At 44.2% G+C, this 20,268-nt stretch overlaps 1 protein-coding gene across 9 annotated transcripts in view; it reads right to left on the bottom strand.

Moving 5' to 3' along the window:
• Tpm3 (tropomyosin 3) overlaps positions 1-20,268 on the bottom strand; it is a 37,318-nt gene that overhangs the window by 10,902 nt on the left and 6,148 nt on the right. The window contains exons 1-8 of one of the 9 annotated variants that reach the window (XM_042682361.1): positions 15,365-15,705; positions 7,964-8,097; positions 5,645-5,762; positions 5,459-5,529; positions 4,736-4,811; positions 2,700-2,762; positions 2,519-2,588; positions 1,576-1,654 (exon numbers count right to left, since the gene is read on the bottom strand). In XM_042682361.1, coding sequence (XP_042538295.1) covers positions 1,576-1,654; positions 2,519-2,588; positions 2,700-2,762; positions 4,736-4,811; positions 5,459-5,529; positions 5,645-5,762; positions 7,964-8,097; positions 15,365-15,496 — 743 coding nt within the window. In that variant the 5' untranslated portion in view covers positions 15,497-15,705. Of the gene's footprint in view, positions 1-1,571; positions 1,655-2,518; positions 2,589-2,699; positions 2,763-4,120; positions 4,197-4,735; positions 4,812-5,458; positions 5,530-5,644; positions 5,763-7,963; positions 8,098-15,364; positions 15,706-20,268 lie in introns of those variants that run through there. The other 8 variants (XM_042682364.1, XM_042682365.1, XM_042682362.1 and 5 more) reach the window with 8 other exon arrangements.

The raw sequence follows: 20,268 nt of genomic DNA, 5'->3' as shown, positions 1-20,268 counted from the left end.
ATGCTATTAGAACATGCTTGTAGGTAAATGGCAGTAAGCTTCAACTATGTAAAAGTGTAAAGGAAATTCACTCAATTCACTATGCATTTTTCTGTAACTTAAGATAATAGAACAACTTCAGCTGTAATATAAATGGATGGGTCTGCTAGGTATTCTGAGGATGCATTATTTGAACCACTGTTAAAAAGGCAGAGCTTATGTATTGAAGAGTCATTTCAATGACCTTGCTGTACTGAAGAGAGAATGAAAATATTCCAGGAAGATGATTTAAGACAGTAAAAGGCAGTAAAAGACTTAGATGGTTGCATTCAGCAAATGAACACGACAATTCCTATCATGAGGAGTCTACTAGGCCACCACCGACAGATTCCAATCAGCTGGGTTTAAATGTCAAGAGAAAAAAAACCACACACACACACAAAAGTGGCTTTGATTACATGTAAGTCAGAGGAGGAGGAGCAACAAGAGCTGCTCCCTGCATCACACCCTCCAGGCTCCTTCTCATGGACAGCAGCAGCTTTGTCAACAACACAAATGCAGGGTGGCATGAGGCTTTAGCAGCTCAAATTTTAATTTGGGATGGAGGTTAACGAGAATACATAAGTACTATGTGTACACCCCCCCACCATCCTAATGCCTTGGGGGTCAGCCAGGCCGACCCACATGGAATCCAGAGCGAGAGTGGGGCGTTGGGTTCCCCAAGGAAAGGGGGCAGATCCAGAACAGAGCAGAAACGGTGATAGTTATCTGTATAAAAAAGTAAGGATACTCTAGGTGAGAAGGACGAGCAACAATCTAAATAGCAATTTGAGAGAAAGGAAAAAAAAAAAAAAAGGTGGCAGTAGGAAAGGTAAGAGAGCCAGATACTTCAGCCTGTGACATTTGGCTTCTTTCAGGGTTAGTGGGAAGAGGAAGCAGACTAGAATCAAGGATCAGGGATCCACAGCAAACAGAAAAAATCTACAACTCTTCTTGGTGCTGTTTACTAGCTGGCTAGCTTCTGTGTCTCAGCTTCTTACATGAATTAGATGTTTCTCATTTCCGTGTTTCCCCTTAATTGTTAAATTAGATCACAGATCAAATATACCAGGAGGTCTGAATTTTATTTTCTGGGCCTTATTTCCTTCAGTTTTATGGATTCTACCTTTAACATGTTCCTTTTGAGAAGACTACCTTTGAGAAACAGTGAAAAAATCAATATATAGAAAAGACTAAGAGCCAGGAATGGTGGTGGTACATATGCCTGTAATTCCATCTTTTGGGAGGCTGACGTAGAAGGGTAGTAAAAGGTCAGCCAGCAAAACCCAGACTTCGTCTTTAAAAAAGGAAGAGGGTGAGGGAGGGAATGACAAGAATATAAAGAATAAAAATTACATGTACATCAGGCTTTTAGCACCAATCAAAGATTAAATTCCTCTTCAGCCTTTGCCAAACAGGTAATCAGCACCAATGTTTCAAAGTAAGGGTGGAGATTCTAGTTTCCAGAGGACAAAACCAAAGCACACACTATACATAGCCTGTACCCTACCCACCCACAAGCCAAGACCCCAGCCCCACTCTGCTTAAGATAGTTACATAGAAGTCATGTCATTGAGGGCGTGGTCCAGCTCCTCGCTAATGGCCTTGTACTTCAGTTTCTGGGCATAGAGCTCATCTGGACAGGCACAGGAACCACAAGGAAGAATGAGGGGACAGAGTGAAAGATATCAGAAGCAGATGAAGAGAGGGAATCATTAGAAATTAGGAAAAGTGTGAATTGTGGGTCTAATACCAGAAAACATCTATTCTGGTAGCCAGTCTGGCTATTTTCACAACTTCTGCTCCCTAGGACCAACTACATTTCTTACATCTCTAAATCAATCGTAGCAAGAACTGAAAATGGGAGCATAGTCCTGTACTCAAGGGTACCCTTCCCATCTGGCTAACCCAATTCCAACCAGTAACACTTAACCTAACAAAAATAGGAAAGGGGGAAAAGTACACATCCATAGTGACATTTCTCTGCCAACTAAGTGTGGCCACTATTTGTGACCCCTTTGCACCATAGGTTGCCTCTTTCAAAGAGCATTATGCCATTAAAAGCATACCAAAGTAGTACATTTCAGAATTCTCAAAACAAGGATGCAGATGCAAATTCTAAGGACAAGGAACTATGAAGAAAGCCCCTGGTACTGGTCAGTCTGGAGACATGGTTATTCCAAGGCTTCATCTTTTGGAGAGGTACCCCACAACTCGAGTGCCAAAAGAGGCCATGGGATATAACAAGCTTCCTGTTACTTTCTGAAATCATGGGTTCCATATTTTGACTCAAGATTCAAGAGTTAAGACTACTAAACTGGAAGTAAATGCAGTCATCAGTCTTTTTAGAGGGAAGGTAACAAGTTTTAGGGAATGTGCTATATAATGTATCAAAACACTAACAATTCCCCTCAGATATACAGAATAAACAGCTCATGGTTAATGGGCAAGGTTCTGCCTCTCTAGGTGTCTATTTTAATCCCTCTCTGAGGCTCCATACCTTCCAAATCATCAATTGTCTTTTCCAGTTTGGCTACTGATCTCTCAGCAAACTCAGCACGGGTCTCTGCCTAGAGGAAATACAAAACCAGTAACATTGAGAGATGACAAGACAGAAGAAGGATCTCTATTTTGTATACGTCTCAATGTTTACAGTCCTCTATAGTCCCCCCTTAGCTCACCTCCTTGAGTTTATCAGTAAGAATCTTTATCTCTTCCTCGTATTTGTCTTCCTTTTGAGAGTACTACAAGAGAAAAATAATAAAAATTTCAGAGAAGTAATTACTCCACAGACAATAACCCCCCTTTATTGTTACATAGAATATCCTTCCTGGTTTCAATGTGCTAAATTCAATGTGCTAAGTAAAAGCAAGGCTCAATTCTAGATTAAGTCCCCAAAAACTCATCTACTTCCCTAGAACCACGATACTCTCAGAGTAGAGGATCTTTTTTTTTATTTGTCGGTCGTGGGGCTTGAATTCTGGGCCTGGGCGCTGACCCTCAGCTCTTCAGCTCAAGGCGAGCGCTCTACCACTTGAGCTACAGCGCCACTTCCGAGAGTAGAGGATCTTTTATTTGGGCAGGAGGTACTAGGGATTAAACTCAGAGCCTCACACTTGCTTAAGCAGGTACTCTCCTGGTTTGAGCAAATCATTCCTCCAGCCCAACACCTTCATTTTTTTTTTTTTTTAATGAAATTAAGGGGTTTTTCTGATTTGTTGGTTGTAGGCTTGAACTTTGGGCCTGAGTGCTGTCCCTCAGCTCTTCAGTTCAAGGCTACTGCTCCTGAGCCACTTCTGTTTTTTTCTGAGTGGTTTATTGGAGATACGAGTCTCACTACTTTTCCTGCCCGGGCTGGCTTTGAACCGTGATCCTCGGATCTCAGCCTCCTGAGTAACTAGGATTACAGGTTTAGTAAGCCAACAGCACCACCAGTCCCCCCAGCTTTGGAATTTTTTTTTTTGGGGGGTCCAGTCATGGGCCTGGGCGCTGTCCCTCAGCTCTTCAGCTCAAGGCTAGCGCTCTACCACTTGAGCCACAGCGCCACTTCCGGCTTTTTTCTTTTTGCTTATGTGGTGCTGAGGAATTGAACCCAGGGCCTCATGCATGCAAGGCAAGTGCTCTACCACTGAGCCACCTTCCCAGCCCTGGAATTAATTTTTGATTATTGATATCAACCTAAGCTAATATATTCTTCCTTTCTCCAGCTTAATGCGAGGGAATAGTGAAACTCCATGTTCACATAATTGGAAACATTCCCCCATGATGGTAACGAGAAGCCAAGTCTTGATTGCTTATTAGGTCTCAAAACTGATGTTATCTGCTACAACGTCTATTAGGGCACAGCAGTATCAGGTAAAAAGGTCTAGTCCACCAGTCTGATCTGCTCATCCATCTTGCTAAAAGTCTTTTAGCAGACTGAAGAACATATGACTCCAGGCCTAAGCAGTCAAAGTACACAGGAAATAACATTAACCTCAGAATTTGGATGGATGGTAGGTGGGAAGGAAGACATTTCTCATTGGATTATCTCCAGTTTTTCACCAAGGGTAGAGCTGGGCCCAGGCCCCAAAGCCTGTCACTTTCACAAACCAGCCCCTACCTTCTCCGCCTGAGCCTCAAGAGACTTGAGGTTGTTGGTGACATTCTTCAGCTCCTCCTCCAGCTCAGAACACTTACTGTGAATATTTTAAATACCGCAGGAGAGGAAAGGGGAAGAGGAAGAGAATAAAAAAAAAGGGAGAGAGACACACAGACATGAATTGAACCTATATGTACAGAAAGAGTTGAAAGGCTTATTGGGGAAAAGAAGTTCCTAGGTAACCTGAGCAAGCATCAACCCTCCTCCCTCTGTTAACATGTCAGAAGCTGGACCTTCTGGGACTCAAAATGTTCAGATATTAATAAAGAAAGACCACATGAAAAAAATTACCAGGAACAAGTTATAACGGCTACTAGGGGATGTGGGAATAGATACCCAACCCAAACAGTCCCCCAAATCACCCAAAGAAAGGAAAGACCCTGTGGGGAGGCAGTAAAGCAACTAGGGAAAGAAAGAGATGAAAGATGCCAAGTAGGAAGAATGGAGCATTCCATGAAGAGATGGCAAAGCACTCAACAAGTCAACCAGTGGAGGGGAGGCAGCTGCAAAACAAAAACAAAAAACAAAGAAAACCACACCATACATGTAACTATCTGTGGGTTTAATGGTTAGTACCTTTTCTTCAGCAGCACTCAGACACTTCAGGTTCTGGTCCATCAGTCTGATCTGCTCATCCATCTCTCGGCAACGGCTGTTAGTGATAGTCACGGGAATGGCACAAGCCAGGTTGTGGGGAGGGAGAAAGGTCAAAAAGGAACACAGCAAGAAAAACAAGTAGCAAAATGAGGGGAAAAATTAAAAAAAAAAAAAAAAAAAAAAAGAAACAAAAAAACATGACCATGGTCATGATATGTCATGTACAGAAGAGGAAAATGCAAGGAAAGTACAAACATATATGCATCAGCCGACTTTGTTATACAAGGCCAATAAGATAGTTAATATATGCTCCTGATGTAAAATTTTCCAGCAGATTGGCAAAGTGACAAAAACAGACATCAGCTCTTAAGTCAGTTATTAGGCACTTCAATGTCTCAAGAAAAAAGAGGTTTCGAGTAGAAAGACCCAGTAGGGTATTCCAAGGAATTGTTCACCATCTATCATCACTCTAAATTTGTAACCCTTCCCAGGAAGAAATAAGCAAGCCTCATTTGTTGTTACCTGTCACGTGTCAAATTAAGAAAGTCCAAAGCCATCCTTAGAGGCTAAAAAATCACCACAGATTAACTCCCATCCCCTAGGCCCTGTTTAACAAGGTTGAAGGAATGCTAGTTTTTTCATATTAGTGCCCCAAAGCCAAAGGGGAAGGACAGAATGGTATCTATGCAGCAGAATACTCACGACTCAGCCAGCTCAGCTCTTTCCTCTGTGCGTTCCAAATCTCCTTCAATAATCACCAATTTACGAGCCACCTGCAGAGAAGATCCCGGTATAGCTTTAGAGAAGCAAAGGAGCCATTTCCTTTATGAATCTTTGCAGAAACCCAATGTCACAGAAGAGAGACAGCAAACAAATTGACAGGCTTACCTCTTCATACTTCCTATCTGCCTCTTCTGCAATGTGCTTAGCTTCTTTGAGTTGGATTTCCTGGAGTTCCATTTTTTCTTCATCTTTTAATGCCCGGTTTTCAATAACTTTCATACCTCTGCCAAAAAGAGAATGAATGTAGCAGTGATTCTGAGGATTTTATCAACAGGGTTGATGAAAGCAGGGCTGGAGGCACAGCTCAAGTGATAAGTGCTAGCCAAACAGGCAAGCCCTAAGTACAAACCCTAATACTACCAAAAAAAAAAAGGTGTCTTTTATTGTTTTTTTGTTTATTTTGTTTTTGGGTCTGGCTGTGGGGCCTGAACTCTGGGCCTGGGCACTGTCCCTCAGCTCTTCAGCTCAAGGCTAGCCACAGCGCCACTTCCAGCTTTTTTTCTTTTTGCTTATGTGGTCCTGAGGAATCGAACCCAGGTCCTCATTGCATGCAAGGCAAGCGCTCTACCACTGAGCCACCTTCCCAGCCCTGTTTGTTTTGTTTTCTTGTCAGTCGTGGGTCTTGAACTCTGGGCCTGGACACTGTCCCTCAGCTCTTCAGCTCAAGGCTAGTACTCTACCACTTGAGCCACAGTGCCACCTCCGGAAAAGGTGCCTTTTAAACACAAACAAATCCCACACACCACTTTGTACCTTAATTTAGCTTTTTTTTTGGTTTTTGTTTTGTCAGTTATGGGGATTGAACTCTGGGCCTGAATGCTGGCCCTCAGCTCTTCAGCTCAAGGATCACACTCTACCAATTGAGCCACAGAGCCACTTCCAGTTTTCTGGAGGTTAATTTCCTGCCCAGGCTGGCTTTGAACAGTGATCCTCAGATCTCAACCTCCTGAGTAGCTAGGATTACAGATATGAGTCACCGGCGCCCAGCAGTTTAGCTATTTTATCTAAGCTTTTCTTCTAATAATTTGTAATATGGGGGGCTGGGAAAGTGGCTCAGTGGTAGAGCGCTTGCCTTGCATGCATGAGGCCCTGGGTTCGATTCCTCAGCACCCCATAAGCAAAAAGAAAAAAGCCGGGAGTGGCACTGTGGCTCAAGTGGTAGAGCATTAGCCTTGAGCTGAAGAGCTGAGGGACAGTGCCCAGGCCCAGAGTTCAGGCCCCACGACTGGACCAAAAAAAAAAAAAATTGTAATATGTGTTTATTAATAAATTAAATAGCAGGGAGAAGGTGGCTCAAGCTTATAATCTTAGCTTCTGAAGAGACTGAGATCTGAGGATCCCAGTTCAAAGCCAGCCAGGGCAGGAAAAGTCTCTGAGACTCTTCCCTCCAATTAATCAGCAAAAGCTGGAAGTAGAACAGTGAAACAAGTAGTAAGGAGCCCTGAGCTCAAATCCTGGTACTGGCACAAAAATAAAAAATAAATTGCTGAGGCCATTAAATATCAGTGTTCAGGTTCAGTTTATAATTGATTCTAATTGAACTAGGATAGACTCCAAGCATCCCTCTTCTTCTCAATGGTTCTAACAGTATGGCCTAGGTTGAAAGTGTTTAGCAGAATGCAAGGCTCCAGAGTTTCTCATTCAGTTTATCAGTAGTAGGAGTTGGGGATTTGAATTTCTACCATGTTTCCTAGTTACTGATGCTGTTAGTCTGGGATTCTGAGAATCTGTTTTAAGGGAACTAGTGTCACAAAAAAGAAGCATATGACCCATAAAGTGGAAGTAATACTAGTGACGCCATGCTAAGGTGCATTAGATCAATTTATGAGAAATTCCAGTTACAAAATGGTTGCAGTATCAAGGTTATTACCCTTTTCCTCTATCTTCAAGGGTGAATATGCAAAACTGGAGGAGGTTACTATTGTAATAAAACAGCTGACTGGGTGCCAGTGGCTCATGCCTGTAAACCTAGTTACTCAGGAGGCTGAGATCTGAGGATCATGGTTCAAAGCCGGACCATGCAGAATGTGAGAGTCTTATCTTCAATTAACCAACAGAAAACTGGAAGTAGCACTGTGGCTCAAGTGGTAGAGCACTAGCCTTGAGCTGAAGATCTGAGGGACAGTGCCCAGGCCCAGAGTTCAAGTCCCACAGCTGACAAAAATAAAAAACAGCTCTGGGGCTGGCCAGGAATGTGTATCAGTGGGAGATGAACCTGGTTTCAATCCTCAATCTCTCCCCCCCCCCCAAAAAAAAAGAAAAAAAAAAAAAACAACTACAAAAGATTTATAAGATATAGGTCAGAAGCTTTTTGAACTTTTTTTTTTCTCTCACATTTTTGTGGTGTTGTGCATATCAGCGGGTTGCATCCCGAGCCCATGACCCTCTTCTTAAATTCATACCCCCTCAAACTTCCCTCTATACCTCTCACTCTCATCAGCAGCTTTTTCTGCTTCTTCCAGCTTTTGCAGGGCAGTGGCTAAGCGCTCCTGAGCTCGGTCCAGCTCCTCTTCAACCAGCTGGATCCTGCGGTTCAAGGAGGCCACCTCAGCCTCAGCCTAGGTTTGAATGAAAGAATGGAAAAGAGATGCAGAAAAATGGTGAAAAGAACTGGCAACTAACATAAAGACTAGAGTTTACTAGAGTGAAGAGGCTGGAGTCTAGCAAGGTAAAAGCTGTCTTGAGTCAGATACTAGAAGTTATATATATCTACATATGTATTATCCCTTCCCCATCAATAAACTCCATGTGCCACATGAGTGTTTTTGTCTTGTTTTGTTTTTGATGGTCGTGGGGCTTGAACTTGACCTGGGCGCTGTCTCTTAGCTCTTCAGCTCAATGCTAGTGCTCTACCATTTTAGCCACAGTGCCACTTCTGGTTTTCTGGTAGTTTATTGGAGATAAGAATCTCACGGACTTTTCCTGCACGGGATGGCTTTGAACTTCAATCCTCAGATCTCAGCCTCTTAGCTAGGATTACAGGAGTGAGCCACCAGCACTCAGCTTTGCTTATTTGTTTTCTACTTTATTTTTTTTTTTTTAATAACTGGTTGTGGGGCCTGAACTCTGGGCCTGGGCACTGTCCCTCAGCTCTTCAGCTCAAGGCTAGCGCTCTACCACTTGAGCCACAGCGCCACTTCCGGCTTTTTTCTTTTTGCTTATGTGGTGCTGAGGAATTGAACCCAGGGCCTTGAGCATGCAAGGCAAGCGCTCTACCACTGAGCCACCTTCCCAGCCCTGTTTTCTACTTTATAAAATACACCCAGGCTGGGGAACCGGTGGCACACACCTATAATCCTAGCTACTCAGGAGGCTGAGATCTGAGGATTGCAGTACAAAGCCAGCCTGGGCAGGAAAGTAAGTGAGACTCTTATCTCCAATTAACCACAAGAAAACTGGAAGTGGCACTGTGGCTCAAGTAGAGCACTTGCCTTGAGCTGAAGCACTAAGGACAGTGCCCAGGCCCAGAGTTCAAGCCCCACAACCAACAAAGACCAAACCAGGCCTCAACTTGGCCTGCATGCTGTCCCTCAGCTCTTCAGCTCAAGGCGAGCACTCTACCACTTGAGCCACAGCACCACTTCCGGCTTTTTCTGCTTATGTGATGCTGAGGAATCAAACCCAGAGCCTCATGCATACAAGGCAAGCACTCTTCCACTGAGCCATCTTCCCAGCCCCACAAGGTTTCTTTCAAGAGGGAATCTTGTATATTCTACTAACTTGCTGCTTAACTGAAGTTGTTAATCATCCAATGACTTTTATCCTAAAATATATGGGGGCGGGGGGGGGGGGGGGCCTAGGGAATAGACTAGTTAAAGGAATTATCTTCCATAACAGACTTTCAGACTGAACAATATTCTTAATCTCTTCAAATGTGTTCCTTACCTACTTTGTGTTTCTCTACCTTCTTTAGACAAGGAGTTGTTTCTAGATAACATTAACTGTTTTGATGGAATTACCAAACAATCAACCGAAAAAACAACAGTAAAGAATGTTTCCGTAATTCCTACCATTATTTATCCAAATTTCTGAATTGTCTCTTTTATTCCTCTGGTTGCCTCTTTAGAATTACCCTTCAATACAACTTAGGATAATCTTTTCCCTGGGCTCTATCCATAACAAAATTCAATCTCAAGCCCAAGTAAACCCATGGCTGGTCAGTGGAATGAGAACCCAGAAAAGGAGATAGCTTGCATTGTGCATATATTTTAATTGTAGAATCCTTCTACTAGGAATAATGGCATACCCCTGTAATTCCACCACTCTGGAGGCTGGAGGCAGGATTACAAAACTCACCTGGGGACATAGCAAGACACTGTCTTAATTCTTTTTTTTTTTTTTTTTTTGGTTGGTGGTGGGGCCTGAACTCTGGGCCTGGGTGCTGTCCCTCAGCTCTTCAGCTCAAGGCTAGCACTCTTACCACTTGAGCCACAGTGCCACTTTTGGTTTTTTCTGTTTATGTGGTGCTGAGGAATCAAACCCAGGGCCTCATGCGTGCAAGGCAAGCAACTCTAACCACTGAGCCACCTTCTCAGCCCTGTCTTACTTCTTAATTAAAAAAAAAAAAAAAATCCTTCCTATGACTGCCTTAATGATACAAGAATTTAATCAGCCTTGCAAACTATCCAGCTCAGATGCTTATCTAAGTGCCTGGTAAACATGATCTCTTCTCTACAGTCCAGATTGTGCCTGAATTCTATTACCCTGATTTCCTCTGAGCAGATAGGTGGTGGCAGCTATAGAAATCTGGGCCACCAGCCCTATGGGGAGAAATATAGCTCAAAAGACTCTCTTTTCCAATCCTGATTGGAACAAAAATTTCCACATACAAACATAGGAGGTTAAGAGCTTAGGAAGGGAAACTACAATCTAACTACCAGGCTACTGGAAAAGAAAATTGAGGAGTCTATATAAGATGAAATTACTAAGAGACCATTTGTAGCTCTATTCAAAACACCACAAAGACAAGTATTCTTTAGTTCTGTCTCTTCTAGGAAAACAGATGTCCCCTAGGACAACAAAGATTTCCCCTCACAAATCCAACAAGGCCAACTAACCAAGAGCAAGTTAGATTATCAGGTAGAAACTATAAAACACTGGCAGTAGAATATAACAATTACCTGCTTTCAGAAACCAAAGTGAAAATTTGAAAAACAACTAGATTTGAAAGAAGCTCACAAGTCATCATCCAGCTCAGTAGTTATCCAAAATGGAGAAGTCAAGCTATGGGAGCAGGGTATAGTTTCCATGACAACTAGTTGGCTCCAGCACTTTCTCCCACAAATCAACATTTACAATAGAATTCTTAGGAAGGCTGAACAGGAAGGATGAGAAAACATATCTTGGTGTCCTGAAAAGATCATAAGCATATGAACAGGCCTATAGCAAAGTAGAGCCCAAGGTGAGAGTTCCTGCAAAAGTTTCAGAAAGCTGGGAGGGGTAAGAATAGAGGGCCACAACATTTTTTTTTTTTGTCTTCACCCACTGCTGACTTGTTCTCTTTACAAAGAAATAAAAACCTGCAGAAGGGGCTGGGAAGGTGGCTCAGTGGTAGAGCGCTTGCCTTGCATGCCTGAGGCCCTGGGTTCGATTCCTCAGCACCACATAAGCAAAAAGAAAAAAGCCAGAAGTGGCGCTGTGGCTCAAGTGGTAGAGTGCTAGCCTTGAGCTGAAGAGCTGAGGGACAGCGCCCAGGCCCAGAGTTCAGGCCCCACGACCAGTCCCAAATAAAAAATAAAATAATAATAATAATAAAAAAACCTGCAGAATTAAGATCTGACATTCTGTTTCAAAGAATAAGATAATATGACTTTTATTTTCTTAGGTCTTTAAGTACAATGCCCATAACCTTTTAGGTCAATGGAGCAATAACTGGTCTGAGAAACATTAAGCTTGATAATTTTATAGTTGTCGTAGGTTTTAGCATGCCCACCTCACCCTCACACTGCTCAGGTTGAAGGACACAGTGGGAGGTTCTTTCCATCAGGTAATAATAGTCTTCTCCACTGTCCAGAAGGCAAAGATCCCAGGGCAGTTGTAGGAAGAGAATGCAGTAGCAATTTGGTCACATTAGAAGATGGCTGACAGCAGCTTAAACTATGAAGTGAGTTTTGTTTAAATGCTACACCATCCTCCACTTATCATTAAGGGTCCCCTAGGCATACCACACCCTATAAGGGAGGAAACTGACAGGGCACTGGTACTCAAAGGCAGAACAGGGCCAAGGACAAAGGGGATTTCACCTAAATATGGTATTCTACCACACTGGGGTTTCTCTTTTTAAATTAAAAACTAAAGATGGAATTCACAGAAAAAAGTATTAGGAAAGTTAGTGAGCTCAATGAGTAAAGGACTAATATTGCTCACTGTGTTCAAATATGCACCCACCTAGCTAGCTAGACATTGTGTCCTTGAGAATGTACATTTTACCAAAGGGGTGGTAAGTTGGAAGGTAGGCAGTAGAGTTATCTGCCAGCTCCAGAGTAAACAAAGGTGGAGTCTAAGCAGAAGCACTCAGAGCAAAGTGCTATTTGACTCTCCCCTAAGAGTGTGTGCTCTTATAGGGGGAGCAAAGAAAGGTAAGGAGCAGAAAAGCAAATCTAAACCAAATAAAAGTGAAAAAAACCTGTTGCATGGTCCACCAGACCCCATAAATAGGAAAGAACTACACAACTGTCAGACATTCGAATCCCCCCCCCTTAGAGACTAGGAATTTGGGATTAAGGCCAAAATCAAAACTATTCAATGCCTACTCCCTCCCTCTCAAATAGTAGCTCTAAGCTTTTAGACCAGGTTAAAAAAAAAAATAAAAAATACTGGGGAAAGTTGGGGGGGGGGGGAGTATTTAAAAAGGTGAAATGCACCAAAAAAAAAAGTTGTAAGCATACAAGCCTGGCACAGTAGTCTATACTTATAGTTCCAGCTATCAGGGAGGCTAAGGCAAGACAATCACTGGAACCCAGAATTTGATCAAGACCAACTTGGGCAAAATAGTACCATCTTGTCTAAATACACAAAGAAAAGAAGGCAAAAAGGAAGGGAGGGAAAAAGGAAGAGAGGGAGGGAGGAAGGGAGGGAAAGAAGGGAAGAACACAAAGGCTAGCTAGTATGACTGATTTTCTACCATACATGTTTACTACCACCAAAAATGAGGTAAGGTTAAAAACTGGAATTAAACTATACAGTGTCACCTTAGATAAGCCAGAAGAATGGGGCTGAGGGTGGTGCAACAGGAGTTGATATAGCCAGGCACCAGTGGCTCACACCTGTAATTCTAACTACTTAGGAAGCTGAGATCTGAAAGTGCATGAGACTCTTATCGCCAATTAACCACCAGAAAAAACAGAAGTGGAGCTATGGCTCAAGTGAGAGTGTTAGCCTTAAACAAAAAATGCTCAGGGACAGACCCAAGCCCCAGCGTTGACACACGTTGACACACACACACAAGAGTTGGTAGAGTACCAAAAGGTCTCTAATTAATCCACAGCCCAACTACAACAACAAATTCTCCCAATACAATACAAACTCAAAAATGACAGTGGAGTTGACAAGGTACTGCATTATAAAATACCAATCTCCAAGCCTAGAACAGAAAAGACCGATTTCCAAAAAAACTGTAGTGTCTCAGCTTTAGTCTCATCCAGCTTAGCAACTAGGGCAGCTTGGATGTTCATACAAAGTAACCACAAAAATAATAATGACAGTCCTACTAATAGCAGATACCATCAGGGAGTGCTGAATTTCCAGCTTTAAAGGAGGGAGGAGGCCACAAAATCCACATTCCAAAATGCCCTAAGAGAATAACAGGTAGCCCAAGCACTTGCCCACACACAGGTGCCTCCTCCCCAGTAGAAGTTCAAAGTTCACCGGAGCAGAACATCAAGAGATTAGACTGTTTCAGTTAGTATAGAAAATACTAGTTTCATCAATATTTAACTACAGCCCTACTTCCCCATTCTGAAGACTTCCTTAATAGACTGCACTAAGCAAAATCTGGCTCTGAATGAGGGAGTAGCTTTTAAGAAATGTGGGAAATGCCTCCTGTTGCCTATAACCCCAGTCACCAGAGCCAAATTTTCATTCAAGGAAAATTACCAGATACCAAATGGAAACACACACACACACACACACACACACACACACACACACACACACAGTTACCCTACTACAACTTCTAGGATACCTACATTTAAGTGATGAGACTGGAAGGAGAAAGAAAGATGGAAAGGTTAACTCTGATCTAGATCAGTACACATAAATGGGCATGTTAAATTGAAAACCTCTTGTACAACTACTTGAAGATAAATTTTTAAAAATTAAAATAAGCCTTAAAATTCTGCAGCCTAACACATGGCCCATTTCTCCCACCATAGTTTGTCTTCCCCTCTCCAGAACAAAGAATATGAGAAATCAGCCAATCCAAATTACTTGAGATGGCAATTCGAAGTTGCTAGCATACTAAACACAGGAAAAACACACCAGAGAAAGACCAGCGCCCAAGCACTGGTATACAGCATATCCACATTGTTATAAAAGTAAGTTTTCTAATCATCTGTAATTATTAAGCCAGAGGAGCTCAGAGAAGCAGCAAAAAGGGGGGAAAAACAATAAAGAACTTCAATAAACCACAAGCCTTTTTTCATCAGCTCTTCAAATTTTAGCAAAAATTACTTTAATCTCAAGACCCTTCAAATCCAAAGCTTCAACTCAAGAGATCAATTCTACCTGCTAAATTACACCCTACATCTTGGGGGGGAGGGCTGGAAGGGCTGAGGGGGGGGGCAGGGAGAGTCAACAGCTTCTAAACAAAAAGTGGCTTTAAGAAATCTTACCAATCATGCATTCCATCGATAGTTTATGTTACACTTTACACCTTTTAGCTAAACAAATACTGAATTTGAAAAAGAACAAGCCACCATTTTTCCACATTGTGCCCAAGTCAATCAGACACTTTCAGATTGGTGTGGCATCTGATTTCTCTGGCATACACTCCCCTTTATCAGCTCTGCTGAGGAGAAAGGAGGAACGTTCTAACTACTTAAATCTGCAGTGATCACACTTGAGGCAGGCAAAATGTTCCTGTCTTGCAGGTCATCACGTTAGGTAGGGCCAGGCATGTTTGCAGGCTCCTATATTCGTACCTCCTGCTTCACGTCGGTGGAATGTCTGCGTACCAGTTACAAGAGCTCCCCATTAAGAGGAAAAGGGCCCCAGGCCTGAGGATGAGAGGCGGTGCTGCGGCCGCAAGCTCCACCAGAGAGGGAGGGCAACGCGCTTCCTCTCAGTCGACTGCTGCCTCATTTCCTGAGCAGGAGGAGGGAGCGGAAAAAGCTGCCAGCAGGCCAAGCCGGGGGTTTTCCGGCGGTCCCCACGCCCCAGGCCTCACCCTTCCACAGGAGGTTAGGCTCAGCCCCTCCCAGACCAGAGTAGCACCCACCCACTCAAACCCTTCGGGCCGGAAACCTCAAACAACAGCCAAGTGCCCCCACTTCTCAAGGGAAGTGGGGGAGGGAAGGCCACGGAGCCCCTCCCCCTGGCCGCGCCCGGCTCCCCAGGACAAGAATGAATGAGCCGGGAGAAAAAGGAAAGGAAAACCCAGCGACGCTCAGTTACCTCGAAGGGCAAGTCTGCTCAACCAAGCACCTACTTTCTCTTTCGTCCGAACACTGTCCTACCGGAGAGGGGCCCCACCCGTCCTCCGAGCTCCAAATTCATCTCTGGGCCTGCAGGAGCCCACGAGACTGGGCTCTACAGCAAAAGGGACTCCAGTCCCGGGTTCAGGCTGTCCAGCGCGCTCCCTCCTCCAGCGCCTCGCCTCCTCCATACCTGTTCCCGGGCCCGCCTTTCTCCCTCCACTTCCCGCTGGAGGCGCTCGGCCCTCTCCTCAGCATCATCGGCCTGCTGCTGCAGAACCTGAATCTTGCGCTTCACTGCTTCGATGGTGGTGATCCCTGCCATGGTCCCCACCCAGCTGCTTCTCGGTCTCAGGTTCCTGCCTCCTCCGCTCGGCGTTGCAGCCGCTTCTCGATCCTACTTCCGCCTGCTCCGCCCTGAAATACCGGAACTCACTCACCCGCCCGGATGTGACGCCACCATCGCCACGCCCTCCTACTGCCAAGCGGGCGGGAAGGCAGTCCACTGGAGGCACGTCGCGGCGAGAAGGGCGGGACCTCCCGGTCGCCCTGGGCGACCACACCCCTCCGGCCTTTCCTGGGGCCAGTAAAGGAAGGGGGCGGGGAAAGGAAAGGATGGGCTACCATGGAAACTGGGAGGCGCTTAGTTGGCTAGCCCTTCCCGCCAGGCGTGCGGACCACAATGGTTGGCCCATTTACAAGTCTGGTGCTGCCCTTACACTCCCACAGTTGACTGACTCCTCACTCAGCCACGCTGACCTGTCACCACTTTACCTACCCGCTTGGACACACCGTCTTCACTCCACAGTGTGACCATCCTACGAGTTTCAGCTTCCACCCACCCTATGACAGACTCCCAAGCCAGCTTCTAAGAAAAGTCTTAAAAATCTTTTCTGGGGGTTTGAGAAGGTGGCTCAGTGGTAGAGTGCTTGCCTTGCATGCATGAGGCCCTGGGTTCGATTCCTCAGCACCACATAAGCAGAAAAAGCCGGAAGTGGGACTAAGTGGTAGAGCGCTAGCCTTGAGCTGAAGAGCTGAGGGACAGCGCCCAGGCCCAGAGTTCAGGCCCCACAACCAGAAAAAAAAAAAAAAAAAAAAACTTTTCCGGGCATTATTTCCCAAAGAGCCTCATTCCAGTCTCCTTTTCAAAATCGACTCAGGTAGGTTCTTTCTTCTGTCCTGAAAGTCAATGGAGGAAATTATTGAAGTAGAACAGATGAGCAAGTTGGCCAAGTTCCCATTCTGTTTTTTAGCATCAGTTATGAATTTAGGTGTTCTATTTAGAATACTAGTCTCGTCCTGTGCTTTGGTATGCACCTGTAATTCCAGCTCACAGTATAGAAGCCGTAGGACCACAAAACCAGCCTAGGCTACACACATAATAAATTCATCTCAAAAAAATAAAAATTAAAAGAAAACTTAAATACCAATCTATCGGCCTTTTTTTCCTGTTACTTTTTATTTTTTGTAGTACTAGTGTTTGAATTCAAAGTTGTATACTTGCTAGGAAAGTGTTCTATCAATTGAGCCACACCTTCAGCCCTTTCCCCAGTTACTTTTAAGAGTCCTATACACCATCAACTAACCTCCCACACCCTTTAAACCTTAGTAATTTAATCATCACTTAAAATACCTTTTGTAGGTGAGAAAGATATCTTATATCCCTATTTGATTAGGAGAAAATACTTATTAAAGATACCTGCTACCATATCCTTTGAAAAAGGGTAAGGCAGAGCTGGAAAGTTAGCTCAGTGGTAGAGTGCCTTGCATGCATGAGGCCCTGACTCTGATTCCTCAGCACCACATAAGCAGAAAAAGCCAGAAGTGGTGCTGTGGCTCAAGTGGTAGAGTGCTAGCCTTGAGCTGAAGAGCTGAGGGACAGCGCCCAGGCCCAGAGTTCAGGCCCCATGACCAAAAAAAAGAAAAAGAAAAAAAAAGGTAAGGTAAGAGTGCCTGGAAAACTACTCTGGAATTGAATTTTTATTCTGTGTCATAACTTTCACCAATAATGCTGCCACTTTTTCTTTCAGGTACCCTCAAGAATCTATGAGCTACAAACTGCCCCCCTACAGGCACTGTCATGCAATCTCTCTGGAAGCATAATAGTAAAGAGACTGGAGAATTTTATCTTCTCTACTTCTTTGTATTCCTCCCAACTTTTCAGTAACAATGTGTTGGCATTCTCTTTTCTTAGGTGGGTCCGGTTGTGGGGCCTGAACTCTGGGCCTGGGTGCTGTCCCTCAGCTCTTCAGCTCAAGGCTAGCACTCTACCACTTGAGCCACAGCGCCACTTCCGGCTTTTTTTTCTGCTTATGTGGTGCTGAGGAATCGAACCCAGGGCCTCAGGCATGCAAGGCATGGCTTTTTTCTTTTTGCTTATGTGGTGCTGAGGAATCGAACCCAGGGCCTCATGCATGCAAGGCAAGTGCTCTACCACTGAGCCACCTTCCCAGCCCATCTCTTTTCCCTTAGAGAATTAGAATGTGGAACTTAGCATTAAGAATCTCGCCAGGTGCTGGTGGTTCAGGCCTGTAATCCTAGCTACTCAGGAGGCTGACATCTGAGGATTGAGGTTCAAAGCCAGCCCAGGCAGGAAAGTCCTTGAGATTCTTATCTCCAATAAACTACTAGAAAACCGGAAGTGGCTCTGCGGCTCAAGTGGTAGAGCACTAGCCTTGAGCTGAAGAGCCCCAGGACAGCGCCAAAGCCCAGAGTTCAAGCCCTACGACCAAAAAAAAAAAAAAAAAGAATCTCAACTCTGGGGTTGAATGTGACTTAGTGGTAGAGTGCTTGCCTAGTATGCATGAAGTCCTGGGTTCAGCTCCACAAGACCACATAAACAGAAAGAGCTGGAAGCAGTGCTGTGGCTCATGTGGTAGAGTGCTAGCCTTGAGCAAACAAATTTGCTCAGGGACAGTGCCCAGGCCTGAGTTCAAGCCCCAGGACTGGCAAAAACAAAAACAAAAACCAAACCAAACCAAACAAAAAAACACCGAATCTCAACTCTAGAGATGGTTAGCAGACTAGTGCTTCTGTATTTGTGGAATATGCTCTCTCCAGAGGATTGGTCTTTTTATCCCTTTTTGGAATTCATCTTAAGGAATGGGTCTAATAAAAAAAAAAATACAGGGGGCTGGGAAGGTGGCTTAGTAGTAGAGTACTTGCCTAGTATGCATGAGGCCCTGGGTTCGATTGCTGAATACCACATAAACAGAAAAAGTTGGAAGTGGGCTGGGAAGGTGGCTTAGTGGTAGAGCGCTTGCCTTGCATGCCTGAGGCCCTGGGTTCAATTCCTCAGCACCACATAAGCAAAAAGAAAAAAAGCCGGAAGTGGCGCTGTGGCTCAAGTGGTAGAGTGCTAGCCTTGAGCTGAAGAGCTGAGGGACAGTGCCCAGGCCCAGAGTTCAGGCCCCATGACCAGACCCAAAAAAAAAGAAAAAGAAAAAGTTGGAAGTGGTACTGTGGCTCAAGTGGTAGAGCACTAGCCTTGAACTGAAGAACTCAGTACAGCGCCGAGGCCTAGAGTTCAAGCCCCAGAACCAACAACAAAAAAAAAAGCAAAAAAAATAGCTTGGACAGAGAATAATTTGCTCAATAGATTAACCTGAACACTTCGGTTCCCTACAGTCCCCAAGGATTAGGAAGGAAGGTCAAGCTTTTGATTCTCTGTGAACTCTGTCCTGATGATCTAAGAATTTTTCCATCTTGTTTTCTTTTTTATTTTTTTTTTTTGGGGGGGCAGTCCAGTTGTGGGGCCTGAACTCTGGGCCTGGGTGCTGTCCCTCAGCTCTTCAGCTCAAGGCTGGCGCTTTACCACTTGAGTCACAGTGCCACTTCCGGCTTTTTTCTTTTTATGTTTATGTGGTGCTGAGGAATCAAACCCAGGGCCTCATGCATGCAAGGCAAGCGCTCTACCACTGAGCCACCTTCCCAGCCCCTTCCATCTTGTTTTCAAGAAGTTTGAGGACTGAAAAAGAGATGAGATTTTTGTCATCTGGTTGCTGATCAGCAGGGGGCACTCCTTGCACTTCCATTGGAGAAACCAAAGATTTCATCATAAACAAACCAAAAGGAAGGATGTTGAGAACACCACTGCATTCCTAAGGCAGGTAGATAATCTCTTGATCCCGTGAAACAGGCTGAATGCTGATATCCTTTAGGTGCAGAACGAGTAGGCAGCAAAAGTCCCAGTTCTATTATTTTCCTACTGACAAAAAAAACAAATAAAACAAAAAAAAAAACGACCACAATGTGGGGCTAGGAAGGTGGCTTAGTGGTAGAGTGCTAGCCTTGAGCTGAAGAGCTGAGGGACAGTGCCCAGGCTGAGTTCAGGCCCCACAACAGACTAAAACAAAACAAAACAAATTAAACAACCCACAATGTATCAACAGGTGCACATGTGTACTCTTTTTTTTTTGGTAGATCACCGGGGCTTGAACTCTGGGACTGGGCGCGGTCCCTCAGCTCTTCAGTTCAAAGCAAGTTCTCTACCACTTGAGCCACAGCGCAACTTTGGTTTTCTGGTAGTTAATTGGAAATAAGAGTCTCACAGAGTTTCCTCCCCAGGCTAGCTTTGAACCATGATCCTCAGATCTCAGCCTCCTGAGTAACTAGGATTCCAGGAATAATCCACTGTCGCTCAGCAATATGTATATTCTTGTTCTTCCCTTCTTTATTGGTTTCAATGATTGTTCTTTAGAAAAGAAAAGGAGGAGGAGGTGGAGGACGGGAAGAAGAAGAAGTAGTAAATCTTTTACTTTGTAGATAATATAAAATAAAAACTAAAAAAAATTAAAAAGGGTTTTAAAAACTGCAAGAAGAAGAGGAGGAAGAGGAGGAGGAGGAGAAGGAGGAGGAGGAGAAGAAGAAGAAGAAGAAGAAGAAGAAGAAGAAGAAGAAGAAGAAGAAGAAGAAGAAGAAGAAGAACAGGAAGAAAGTAGTAGTAGTGAGGGCTGGGAATGTGACCTACTGGTAGAGTGCTTGCCTAGTATGCATGAAGCCTTGAGTTCAATTCCTCAATACCACATAAACAGAAAAAGCCAGAAGTGGTGCTGTGACTCAAGTCGTAGTGCTTGATCAAAAGATGCTCAGTAATAG

The sequence above is a fragment of the Dipodomys spectabilis genome, unplaced genomic scaffold, assembly GCF_019054845.1.
Source record: "Dipodomys spectabilis isolate Male_0828 unplaced genomic scaffold, ASM1905484v1 ptg000069l, whole genome shotgun sequence".
In the NCBI taxonomy this organism is placed as follows: domain Eukaryota; kingdom Metazoa; phylum Chordata; class Mammalia; order Rodentia; family Heteromyidae; genus Dipodomys; species Dipodomys spectabilis.
The sequence above is the reverse complement of the archived record's forward strand: the minus strand, read 5'-3'. Positions and strand labels throughout refer to the sequence as shown.